Source organism: Microcebus murinus, chromosome 8 (genome assembly GCF_040939455.1).
Source record: "Microcebus murinus isolate Inina chromosome 8, M.murinus_Inina_mat1.0, whole genome shotgun sequence".
In the NCBI taxonomy this organism is placed as follows: domain Eukaryota; kingdom Metazoa; phylum Chordata; class Mammalia; order Primates; family Cheirogaleidae; genus Microcebus; species Microcebus murinus.
This window is the reverse complement of record NC_134111.1, coordinates 101428228-101440918: the sequence shown is the minus strand read 5'-3', so window position 1 is coordinate 101440918 and position 12691 is coordinate 101428228. Positions and strand designations below refer to the sequence as shown.

The window sequence follows — 12691 nt, the reverse complement described above, 5'->3', positions numbered from 1 at the left end:
ATAAATAACTTTTGCTTATTAACTTTTCAGTTAAATTTTTCTGAAATTAAAATGGAAATTTAAATTTTTCTTGACACAAATGAAAATGGAAACAACATACCAAAATCTGTGAGATAGATTATCCCCTTCAGAGGGCTCCCCTGGTAGTTTCTGCCTAAGTTGGCCCTCAGAAAGTCCCCCTGGCTACCCAGCTGGTGGTCCCTCCTAACAATGGAGGAAGGAGGCTGGGCCATGAGGCAGCCCCAGATGTTCTGAAGCAGCACTAAGAAGGAAGTTTATAATAATAAATGCCTACATCAAAAAACTAGAAAAATTTCAAATAAGTGACCTAACAATGTACCTAAAGGAACTAGAAAAGCAAGAACAAGCCAAACCCAAAATTAGTGGAAGAAAAGAAACAATAAAGATCAGAGCAAAACAAATTAAGTTGAGACAAAATAAACAATACAAAAAAGTTTTTTAAAAAGATAAACAAAATTGACAAACCTTTAGCTAGAGTAACCAACAAAGAAAAAGATCCAAATAAATAAAATCAGAAATGAAAGAGGAAACATTACCAACTGATGCCACAGAAATACAAAAGATCATTAGAGATTATGAACTATAGAGAACATTAGAGATTATTAACTATACCTCCAACAAATTGGAAAACCTAGAAGAAATGGATAAATTCCTTGATACTTACAAACTACCAAGATTGAGCCATGAAGAAATAGACAACCTAAACAGACCAATAACAAATAATGAGATCAATACAGTAATAAAATGTTTCCCATCAAGCTAAAGCCTATGACCTGATGACTTCACTGCTGAATTCTACCAAACATTAAAGAAAAAAACCTAATTCTTCCAAAATCATCCTATGAAGCCAGCATTACCCTGATACCAAACCCAGCAAGGACACAACCAAAAAAAGAAATGTTGACTGTAGATCAACATCATTGATGAACATAGATGCAAAACTCCTCAACAAAATACCAGCAAATCAAACCTAAAAACACATTGAAAAGATCATTCACCACAATCAAGTAGGATTTCTCACAGGGATGCAAGGATGGTTCAACACACATGAATAAACTTCATACATCATACTGACAGAATCAAGGAGGAAAATCCTATGATCATTTCACAGATACTGAAAGAGGAATTCAACAAAGTTCAACATGCTTTTCTGATAAAACTATCAACAAAATGGCTATAAAAGGAACATACCTCAATAGAGGCCATATATGACAAATCTACAACTAACATCATACTGAATTGGGTAAAATTGAAAGCCATTCCTCTAAGCTCTGCAAAATACAAAGATGCCTTCTTTCATCACTTTTGTTCAATATAGTAAGTCCTAGCCAGACAATTAGGCCACAGAAGGAAATAAAGGACATCCAGATTGGAAAGGAATAATTCAAACAGCCTTGTCTGCAGACAACATGATCATATACTTAGAATAACCTAAAGACACCACCAAAAAAACTGTTACAACTGACAAATGAATTCAGGAAAGTTGCAGAATATGAAATCAACATATGAAAATCAGTAGCATTTATATATGTCAACAGCTAACAAACTAAAAAGAAAATCAGGAAAACAATTCCATTTATAAAAGCTACAAAAAATATAAAGTATAAAAGAATAAATTTAATCAGAGAAGTGAAAGGCCTCTACATGGAAAACTGTACAACACTGACTAACAAAATTGAAGAGTGTGCAAAAAAAATGGAAAAATAACTCTTGCTCATGGATTGGAAGAATTAATGCTATTAAACTGTCAATGCTACTCAAAGAGATGTACAGGTCCAATACAATCTCTATCAAAATACCAGTGGCATTCTTCATAGACATAGAAAAAAAACCCTACAATTTGAATGAAACCACAAAAGATCCAAAGTAACCAAAGCAATCCTGAGCAAAAAGAATAAAGCTGGCTTCAAAATATACTACAAATCCATAGTAACCAATGCAGCATGGTATTGGCATTAAAAACAGACACGTAACTATGGAACAAAATAGAAAACTGTGAAAAAAAATTCACACATTTACAGTCAACTCATTCTTAACAAAGGTGCTACAAATATATATTGGGGAATGGATAGTCTCTTCAACAAATGGTGCTGGGACAACTGAATAACCATATGCAGAAAATGAAGCTAGACCCCTGTCTCTCACCAAATACAAAAATTAAATCAAAATGGATTAAAGGTTTAAATCTGAGACCTGAAACTATGAAACTACTAGAAGAAAACATTGGGGAAATGCTTTAGGTCATTGGTCTAGACAATTGCTTTTTGGATAAAACTTCAAACGCACAGGCAACAAAAGCAAAAATAGAGAAACGGGAATGCATCAAGCTAAAAAGCTTCTGCACAGCAAAGGAAACAGTCAACAAAGTGAAGACACGACCTACAGAATGGGAGAAAATATTTGCAAACTACACATCCAACAAGGGATTAATAACCAGAAGATATAAGGAACTCAAACAACTCTATAGAAAAAAACCAAATAATCTGATTTAACAATTGGCCAGAGACCTGGACATAGTTTGGATGTTTGTCCCCTTTAAATCTCATATTGAAATTTGATCCCCTGTGTTGGACGTGAGAGGTGCTTGAGTCATGGGGACAGATCCCTCATGAATGACTTGGTGCCCTCCCTGAAGTAATGAGTGAGTTCTCACTCTGTCAGTTCAGGAGAGCTGGTTATTTAAAAGAGCCTGCAGCCACCGCCTCTCTCTACTAGTCCCTGTTAACCGTGTGACACACCTGCTCCCCCTTCACCCTCTGCCATGGTAGGAAGCTCCCTGAAGCCCTCACCTGAGGCACATGCTGGCACCATGCCTCTTGTACAGCCGGTAGGACCACAAATGTAGGCCTAAGGCAGGAAAGGAAGGTCAAGAAAGCGGGAGTGCTGCCATTTTGACTGGCAAGACTCTAACCACCCCAAACAAGGAAGTCAATAGTACAATACAGGCCTGAACCACCCAAGGGTGGATGAATTCCTAAACTGGATGCATCAGGAACTGTGCTTACCTTTCTGTGACAGCAGTTTATGGTTAACCTTTATGGCCTGACCTCAAGACAAGGCTGGTCATATATGGAGTTTATGAACATTTAGAAACATTACAGTTAGGCTGGGCATGTTGGCTCACACCTGTAATCTGCACTCAGGCCAAGGCAGCCGGGTCACTTGAGGACAGGAGTTTGAGGGCAGCCTCAGCAAGAGCGAGACCCCCATCTCTACTAAAAATAGAGAAAAATTAGCTGGGCCTGGTGGTGCACATGTGTAGTCCCAGCCACTCGAGAGGCTGAGGTAGGAGGATCACTTGATCCCAGGAGTTTGCGGTTGTTATTAGCTAGGCTGATGCCATGGCACTCTAGCCCAGGCAAGAGAGCAAGACTTTAAATAAATAAATAAATAAATAAATAAATGAATGAATGAATGAATGAATGAATAAATAAAACGTTACCATTGCCCCGTAAGGTGTCTCACTCATACTCAGGAAAGGATCCCTACTTGTGAAGCAGGATCTGTTGTGTGTCTCTCAATAAACTTCCTGTACTAGTTGGCTCACTCTCACATTCCTTCCAGCACAAAGCCTAGAATTTTTGCTGAGTGCATTAGGACACTCTCTGCATCACTATCAGCCAAATAAACCTCTTTTCTTTATAAACTACCCAGTCTCAGGTATTACTTTATAGCAACACAAAACAGACTAAGATGGACCTGAATACACATTTCTCAAAAGAAAACATACAAATGGACAAGCGGTATATGAAAAATGTTCAACATCACTAATCAACAGGGAAATGCAAATTAAAATCACAATGAGATTTCAGTTCACCCTACTTAAAATGGCTTTCACCAAAAAGACAAAAAATAACGGATGTTGGCAAGGTTGTCGAGAAAGGGGAATGTCCATACACTATCATGGGAATGTAAATTAGTACAGCAATTGTGAAAAACACTGTAGAAGTTCCTGAAAAAATTAAAACTAGCACTACCATATGATCCAGCATCTCACTACTGGGTATACATCCAAAAGAAAGGACATCAGTATATTGAAGACATAGCTTCACTCCCATGTTTAACATAACACTATTCACAATAGACAAGACAGAGAATCAAACTAAGTGCCTGTCAGCAGATGAATGGATAAAGAAAACATGGTACTGTGATATTGTGGAATATATATTTGGGTTTGGCCATGTTTCCTAATATAGAAATCCCCAAATCATTAGAAACTCCACAGTAATATCTTTCTGTGTGCTAATTAGTTGGCAGATGGCTGGAAACCCCTAGGTAGCTTCAGGATGGGGCTGGTCACCAGAAAGATCAAGGCGGGGTTAGAGTTGGAAATTTCAGTCCCCTCCCAACCCATGCAACCATATTCCCCGCAAACTCCAGGGAGAGAACAGGGGCTGCAGGTTTACTTGATCACCAATGGCCAGTGGTTAATCAATCCTGCCTGTGTAACGAAGCTTCCATAGAACCCAAAAGGACAGGGTTTAGGGAGTTTCCAGAGAGCTCAACGTGTGGAGGTTCCCAAAGGCTGCTGTGCCAGAGAAGGCTGGGAAGCTCCACACCCCTGCCCACATAACTGTCCCTATGCATCTCTTCATGTGTATCCTTTGTAATATCCTTCATACAAAATTGCTAACCCTAAGTTTCACTGAGTTCTGTGACCACTCTGGCAAATTATTCAAACTCAAAAAAGGAGTCATGCAAACCCCAACTTGAAGCCAGTCGGTCAGAATTTCCAGAGCCCCAGACTTGTAACTGATGGGGCGAGGGGCCCAGTCTTGGGCCCTGAGCCCTCAACCTGTGGGATCTGACACTGTCTCCAAGTAAATAGCGTCAGAACGAAATTACAGGACACCCAGTTGGTATCTGCTGCAGAATTGCTTGCTTGCTGCTGTGTGGGAAAAGAAACACACATATTCAGTCACAGAAGTATTCTGTGTTAGTGGTTGTTGTTGAGGGAGAGAATAGAAAAAACACTTTGAGGGTTTCTTTCCCACTCACAGTTGGAACATATGCACAATGGAGTATTATTTAGCCATATAAAAGAACGAAAGTCTGTCGTTTGTAGCAGCATGGATGATGCTAGAAGGTATTATGCTCAGTGGAACAAGCAGGCAGGGAAAGACAAAGACCACTGGAACCTCAGTGCTACGTGGGAGCTAAGGAAGCATATCTCGAGCCGGTAGAGAGTAGATTGGTGGTTACGAGGGGCCAAGAAGAGTTGTGGGGAGGGAAGGATGAACATTTGGGCAGATTTGGCTCCCTGGCTATAGTTTACTGACACCAGCTTTGGGCCCAGGGATAAAACATGGGGTACAATTGAGAGAACAGGTTATGATCTAGACCTGTCCCCTTGGTCAAACTTTCACCTCTGTTTGCACTGGGACCTTCATGCAATAATCCTGTGACTGTCCCTACATTGCCCAAACAAACATATCTCATTTGTTGCCAAGCATGAACCCTGTCTGCATTCAAAGTCCTCTGCAAGACCTCACCCTCAGATCTCCTAATATGTCCCTGCTACTCCAAGCCCAGCATTCTCTTCCTGGCACCTTTCTTCAGGCAGTCCTCCAGGTGGCAGTTGGCTCGTGCAAGGAATGACAGAGCCTAGAAGAATAATGTCCACCCATGAAGAAAGAGGGCAATGCAAAAGAATTAAATCCACCAACCTGAGGCAGGTCCCTCCTGTTTTTGCAGTTGATGCCTCCAATGAAGACCATGTTGGGCATGACTGGCCTGGGGTAATCAAACACAAAGTCATATCTTAACAGCCAGACAGAGCCCTTCTGATACAAGGTGGGTAAGTGCACATCTCTCTTGAGGACGTCTGATGCGAGCTCTTCATACTTTGAATACAGACAATAAAATAGAGCAGGCTCCAACAAATGAACAAGGAAGTTGATCATCCGTTGGGGAAAAGTCATCTGGTCGGAAAAGCTTGTGTAGCACCTGGGTATATAGGACACAGGGCTTGGAGTTCTACTGAACACGTGCTCCAGGGAACATGGGAAGCCCCTGAAGAAGTACACGGAGGGTAGGCCCAGGTACTCGGCCAGGATCACGCCACAGGGTAAGGCCGGGTCTGTGAAAAGAACATCGAACTTGCTCTCCTTGAGGAAGTTCAGGGTGGCATGGTCCTTCAGGAGGCTCTGGCAGTTGATGAACCACATGTCAATGACAAACATGTTATTCCTGTACTCCACCAGAGGAGTCATCAAGTATGATCTCTCAGCAAACATACTGTTTCCGAAGGAACGAAAACGGTTCTTGAGCTCCTCTTCATCGTACGGCACTGGATAGAGTCTCCTCAAATAGTATTTGGATTCTTTCAAAAGCAAATTGACTTCTGGTGCCAAGACCACAATCTCATGCCCCCTGGCACTGAGACTCTCAGCTACATCCTTTACACTAAGCCAGTGGCTTCCGTCCAGAGGGACCATCAGCACTTTGTCACCTACAACCATTCCCCAAAGTGCTAAGAAGAAAACTCCCACAGCAACTCTCTGAAATGCAGGATGAAGTTGAAGGCAGGGCATTATGGAAAGAAGTAAAGTGAAAACAGTACTGTCTACACACCCAGAGCCAAGAAGTTCTCTTCACAGATCTCACCCTGGCTCTGAATCTTGCCCTTTGTTACAAAAAGCCTAAATTAATATTTAACCAGCGTTTAGCACACAGCTAATGTAGAACAGCCCTGCCCCTTATCAGCTTTTGCCCGAGCTTCCAGATTTTTCTCTTCACCTCCAACAGTCTGTCTCTCACACTCCAAAGAGTCACAGCAACACTTTGAGGACAACTTAGAGAGCCCCCTGAGGACTTGCTGTCAGTCCTCTACTGTGAACTTTCTGGATTCCTCATAATGGGTGATATCCATGATGTGTGGGGATTTTCTTCCACATTGACCCATTCCTTAACACCAGCTGGCTGTCCTACAAATCAGTTCAGTCTGTCAGTAACCAGAGTTAGGCCAGACCCCACCGGTTCAGGGCTCATCCCACCCGAGACTGCTCCCACATCAGACACCAATCCCAAGTAGCAGGTCCCGAGGTTACACCCACTTCTGTCTCACTGGGCTGCAAATCAAAGGTTCCCACATCTCCCTCTAGGGTTTGAGCCGTAGCTGGAATGGCTCACGGAACTAAAGAAAACAGTTTATTTGCTAGGTGACTGGTTTATGACAAAGGCTATTACAGAGGATACAGATGAGCAGCCAGAGGGAGAAGCACAGATGGCAAGATATGGGGACACGAGGACAGAGCTCCCATGCCCTCTCTTGGACACCACTCTCCATGCCTTCAGAAACCTGGAAACTCTACAAAGTCCATGGAAAGGAAAACGAACATCTCAGGACCACCCCCACAACTCCTCATGCAAAAGGGAAGGTCAAGCCTGGAGGCTGAGTCATGCAAGGAGACCCCCTCTGAATGAATAGCTGTCACCAACACTAAGCGTCAGCCAGATCCCATAGCAAGGGACAAGGACTCAGGCACTCGCAGAGAACTGCTTCCACAGGTGATTCAGAAGGAAATTCCTTGTTGGCCTCCCATAAACAAGGACATGCCAATCACAGCTTCAGTTCTGCAGTCTAACTCTAGGGCCTAAAACTAAAGCTTCTTCAATCCCACACTGCTAGTGCTGATAGGAAGCTTATCTTCCCAGGTGCAGAAGAGAGACAAGGTATGATCGAGTGCTCTTGCACCTACCCAGGAATATCTGCATAATAGACTGACTCTTCCTGTACTCCCTTTTCCTCTTTGAATATTCACCTTGTTTTTTATAAAATGTAAATGTCCTGGGCCTCACAAGAAGGTAGCCATTTGCCTCACTGTCCCACTCCCTTTACTTTCTGTATTCCTCTTCCCTGAAATACTGAGTGCCCAAATCCCTCTTGGAAACATGACAGTCACAAATGCATCGGCAGCTTCTGTTTTTCCTGGGCGCATCCTCAGAGTTCGGCTTAATAAACCTCCATTGATTGAGATCTTTGCCTCTGTCAGTTATTTTAGGTTGTCACGTGTCACTTTGGGTTTTTATGTAGGCTTTGTTACATCGTAGGCATGATTTGTTAGTGATCACATCAACTTTCAGTCCCTCTGTCCTCCCCTGTCTCTAATCACAAGGTTGGTTGTCCTGGCCTCCAGCCCCATCCTTAGGCGCTTTTCGCCTCCTTACACGAACTCAGGTGAAATGGCTGTATCACACCTGAGTTCCATAACAAAAGATGCTCTGTTCACCTTTATCACTCTGCTCACTTAGGAAATTACAATGAGTTTAGGAACTCTGGCCAGAAAATGGGAACACAAACTGACATATGTTTCTTATTGCGTATTACAATATCAAAACATGTAATCTGCTATTTGCCTTTAGGAACGTATGATTGAGAAGCGTAAGTCCAGCCAGCACGTGGTGAGAGCCCCAGAGCAGGAACCCGAAAGGCCACTAGCCACTGCTTCAGATAGTGGCCACCCATCAGCCAGGGGAGTGGCCCGTCACCTAAGCTTCAGGTTTATCAACTAGACCCAGCGACGGAGGGTCACGTTGGTCCTGCCTACTCAATCACACTGTTGAGAGATGGCCCAGAGGATTATGGAAGTGGAAACTAGGCTGTCCTTAAAAGAAGTGGCTCCTTGAATTACTGGAACAGACTCGCCCAGAGCTAGTCACGCACACCTGGACTGGCACAGGAGGCCCTGTCCTATGGCACACCTTTGGCACTGGAGACATGCTGGGGCCTGGGAAAGGACAAGCAGCCTGAGAAACAGGATTAATGGGGCCACCCCAACCCCAAGCAGGGCTGGCCCCAGGAACACAGCCAGGGTGCAAATTCATTGTTCAAGGCACGCAAAGACTTGGCTCAGGTCCAAGCTGGCAGCAGCGTCCGGGGACTCCTCCCCAAGGAGATTGCCAATAGGGTTTCCCAGTTACAATGATCAGAGTCAGGAACATGGCAGCATAGTGCCTCTTGTCTATCTAGATAGCAATAAGACCCCAGGAACGTTACAAAGGGGGCACAGTGCAGGTCCAACTCTCTGGAGCAGGTGGGTGCTAGGCAGAATTCCTTCCAAGGACCGGCCATCTGGAGGGAGAATTGCAGACGCAAGCATTCAGAAGTAGGGGGAGGAAGAGGTGCTGGACCTCCACTCTGCTGAGGACCTTGGTCTGGGCCCTTCTAAACAGAGTCTTGCTCTGAAAATCATATGGCTCATGTGTGGCTGCTATTCTTATTCCCTGAAGGCCACAGGGACGCAGGTAGGTGGCAGGAGATGAAGGAAAGGACTAAAGGCTCCATGCATACCATCACCAGAATGATGCCTTGCAAGTTAAGGTGTTAGAAAACATTTCTCTTTTTCTTTATGACATTCAACTGCACTATATTAAGAATGAAATGTGTGTGTGTGTGTGTGTGTGTGTGTGTGTGTGTGTGTGTGTGTTTTCCTGGACACTAGGAGGAGGGATCTAGCCTGTCTGTTAGTGACAGTGAATGACCTAAAGAAGAGCTGCCTGGTGGCCCAGGCCTCAGTGATGCTGGGGGACTCAAGGTGTTCGGACATCACCATTTACCTGACGGCCCAGTCAGAGGCCAGCTTTGTCTCAGGGGTTACTGTAGATAGAATGACTGAGGCGTGGGACACACTGCAGACGGGTGGACGAGGTAGCTCCTAGGACAAAACCAGTCTCTACACAAGGAGCAGATATCCCAAAAAGTGATTGGAGGACGCTTGGCACTTTGAGTAGAGGGAGACCTACAGGTGTGCATGGGGTGACTTCATGTTAGGGCAGGTGGCGTTAGGACAGGCTGACCCTATGGAGGGTTAACCTCTTGGGTGCTCCCTCTCCCAGACCCTTGCCCTACCCACAACCCACAGGCAATAGAGCCAGGACCTGCCTACAAAGTCTTCAAGACTTTAAAATTTTACTGAATCCAGAATACTAAAATGTATAAATATTCTATTAAATAGCTATCAAAATCTAACTACATACCAGTGAATCCATAACAGTTCAGCTCATTAGGTTCTATAGACAGTGTATGTGGTGTGGATACTGGGGCAGTGTAATCCACTCGACAGGTGGGGTGGGGGCTGCAGAAGTCAGAGTGCTCTGGGCCCAGACCCCAAATCACCCACAGATGGGACAGGGCAGTGTGGCTTGCCCAGCCAGACATGTCAAGAGGGCTAAGGCTTCCCAGGGGGGCTGTATTAGTTTGGGGGTTGGTCCCAAGAGCACAGGAGCAGTCGGGAGGGGCACAGGCCATTAAATAAGCTGTGACAAGGCACTACTCAGAAAAGACATACACTAGTACTTCACTTGCCCATCTCTACACTACAGTAAAGAGACACAGAAGTGACGGGACATAATGTGTAACAGTTCCAAAGGTTAAAGGACTCATGTCCTTTGGCTTCATGCCCCACCAGCCCTCTATGCTTGGCACACTGCTTCCCAACTGCTCCAGCCTTGCTCCTCCTATCCTTAAGGCCCCAACCATCACGTCCCTTTGCACCATTTACTGTTCTTTCAAAGATTTTCACAGCTTATAACTGATCATATTCCTCTCTATTATACAGGCCAAGCCACGTTCATTTCACTAGTGCCATGTTCCCAGCACTGGGCCAGGCACACAGAGGCTTTCCATGGACATTTGTTGAATGAAGGATCTTTAATATCACATATAAGGAACAGCCAGCTTCATTGTACTCTGTAGCCTAAACCACCGAAACCAACTCATGTCTGCTACATACAGGCTGAGAGACCATGTGATGTAAGTCGAAGCCCCCTGGGCACATTGCACTGAATATGACATTACCAAAAGGCCACAGGGAAATGTTGGGACATTTCCCAAGAAGTTTCCTGTCTGCACAGGGAGGCAGTCAAGCGTAGCTGTTGTTGGGCACACAGGCTCTAAAATCAAAGTGTCAGGGTTCATTGTGCACAGAGGTTCACAGCAGCATGATTTTTTTCATGGAAACAACCCAAATGTCCATCAACTAATGAGTGGATAAACAAATGTGGTGTCTCTGTATAATGGAATACAAGTCAGGCATGAAAAGGAATGAAATGCTGATTCATGCTACAAACAAACAGTGACACTAAGTGAAAGAAGCCAGTCACAAAGGACCAGGTATTGTGTGATTCCACTTCTACGGAATGCCCACAATAAGCACATCCATAGAGACAGAAAGTAAATTTGTGCCCAGGGCTAGGAGAATGGGGACAAAGGGGGAGTGACTGCCAGTGGGCATGGGGCTTCTGTCTCGGGTGAGGAAAATGTTCTGGAATTAGGTAGTGGTGATGGTTGCTTATTTCTGTGACTATACTAAAAACCACTGAACCGTACATTTTAACATATAAATTGTATAGTATTGAATTACGTCTCCATATTTAAAAAAGAATGTCTGGATTTGAATCCTGGCCTCCCCCTTCCTAGAGCCATGACCTTGGGTGAGTCATTCAACCTCCCTGTGCCTTAGTTTCAAAGTGGGCCCACAGATGATGCTGGCGTCTGTAAGGGCAGCACCTGCCGCAGTGGTAAGCAGCCAGTATCTGCTTCCTTTAAATGTAGTGTGCGAACTCTCCCTAAGGGGACAGTCCACCCTTCTGGAGATGAAATAATTCAAGGGAAGTTGCTTCAAGAAGAGAATGTTGACATGTGTTCATGTCATTCTGAAGACAGCCTGAATGTATGGCTAATATTACTAACATTGTGGAAATTGCAAATTATTTTGCTAGAAAATGCTTGTCAACCGGTTAACACTAGCTTATTACCTTTGCCTTAGAAATACATCATGCCCGGTACTGCACAATGTGACTTTACAAACAAAATTATTCAGCAGTGGTTTGGACTTTGACAACTGAAACATAAAAAGGAGAGAAAAAAAAACAACCCAGAAAATTAGAAAGGATAGAAGATAAATACATGAATAAAGCTTGTGTTTAGGTAATTTGTGCCAAAGCAAAATTTGGATTTTATCCTTAGGCTACAAGAACACTCTCTGCCTAGAAAGAAATTGATATCTCCTGCTCCAGGCCCTTAGCAATGAGTCCTAACTGGCAGGAAGCTGTTGTTCCCGAGTGTTTGTGCCATGCATGGGCATCGCTGCTTCTCTTCCTCCATTTCCAACACCCTGAGGCCTCTGAAATGCTGAACAAGGTACACAACCCCTCCTACCTGCCGGATCCTGGGATCTGATGGAGAGTGACTGGCATCTATTTTCAACTGCTTCCCTCAGATTCGCTGCATGCAGTGGGCGGTCACCTGCCCAGTGCTGCCTGAGCACTCTGCTGGGATTCCTCTCTGTCCTCCATACGTCCCCATTCCAGCCAGAGGTGTGGACCTCTGCTGTGGGCTCACCCCATCACCTCGTGCTGCCCTCCTTCAGCACGGACTGGTCTCCCCCACTCTGCTGAGCACTCCTTGAGGTCAGGGGATATGCTGTTCATGTTTCCTTCTCCTTCCACAGTACCCACGCTGTGCCTTGCACAGAGACAGGACACAGGAATGTTTGTTGCACTGGAATGAATTGCACGGTGCAGGTTTCCTAGGTACCTTCCTGGGTGGGCATTCGGTGTGTGTCAGGTAACACCCTAAGAGCATTTAGTGAGGGGTTCTGCAGCCAACCTAGGAGCATAATCCTAGTCAGGAACAAAAGATGGCTACTTCAGGACCTGTTGGTAGAAA

The 12691-nt window shown here is 44.4% G+C and overlaps 1 protein-coding gene across 4 annotated transcripts in view; it reads right to left on the bottom strand.

The window, feature by feature from the left end:
* The window catches only part of LOC105886128 (UDP-glucuronosyltransferase 1A1), a 119213-nt gene that overhangs the window by 54055 nt on the left and 52467 nt on the right, over positions 1–12691 (bottom strand). Inside the window, exon 1 of one of the 4 annotated variants that reach the window (XM_076006059.1) lies at positions 5688–6634. The exons of the other annotated variants lie outside the window; for them this stretch is intronic. Coding sequence (XP_075862174.1) covers positions 5688–6554 — 867 coding nt within the window. The 5' untranslated portion in view covers positions 6555–6634. Of the gene's footprint in view, positions 1–5687; positions 6635–12691 lie in introns of those variants that run through there. 4 annotated transcript variants of the gene reach the window in all.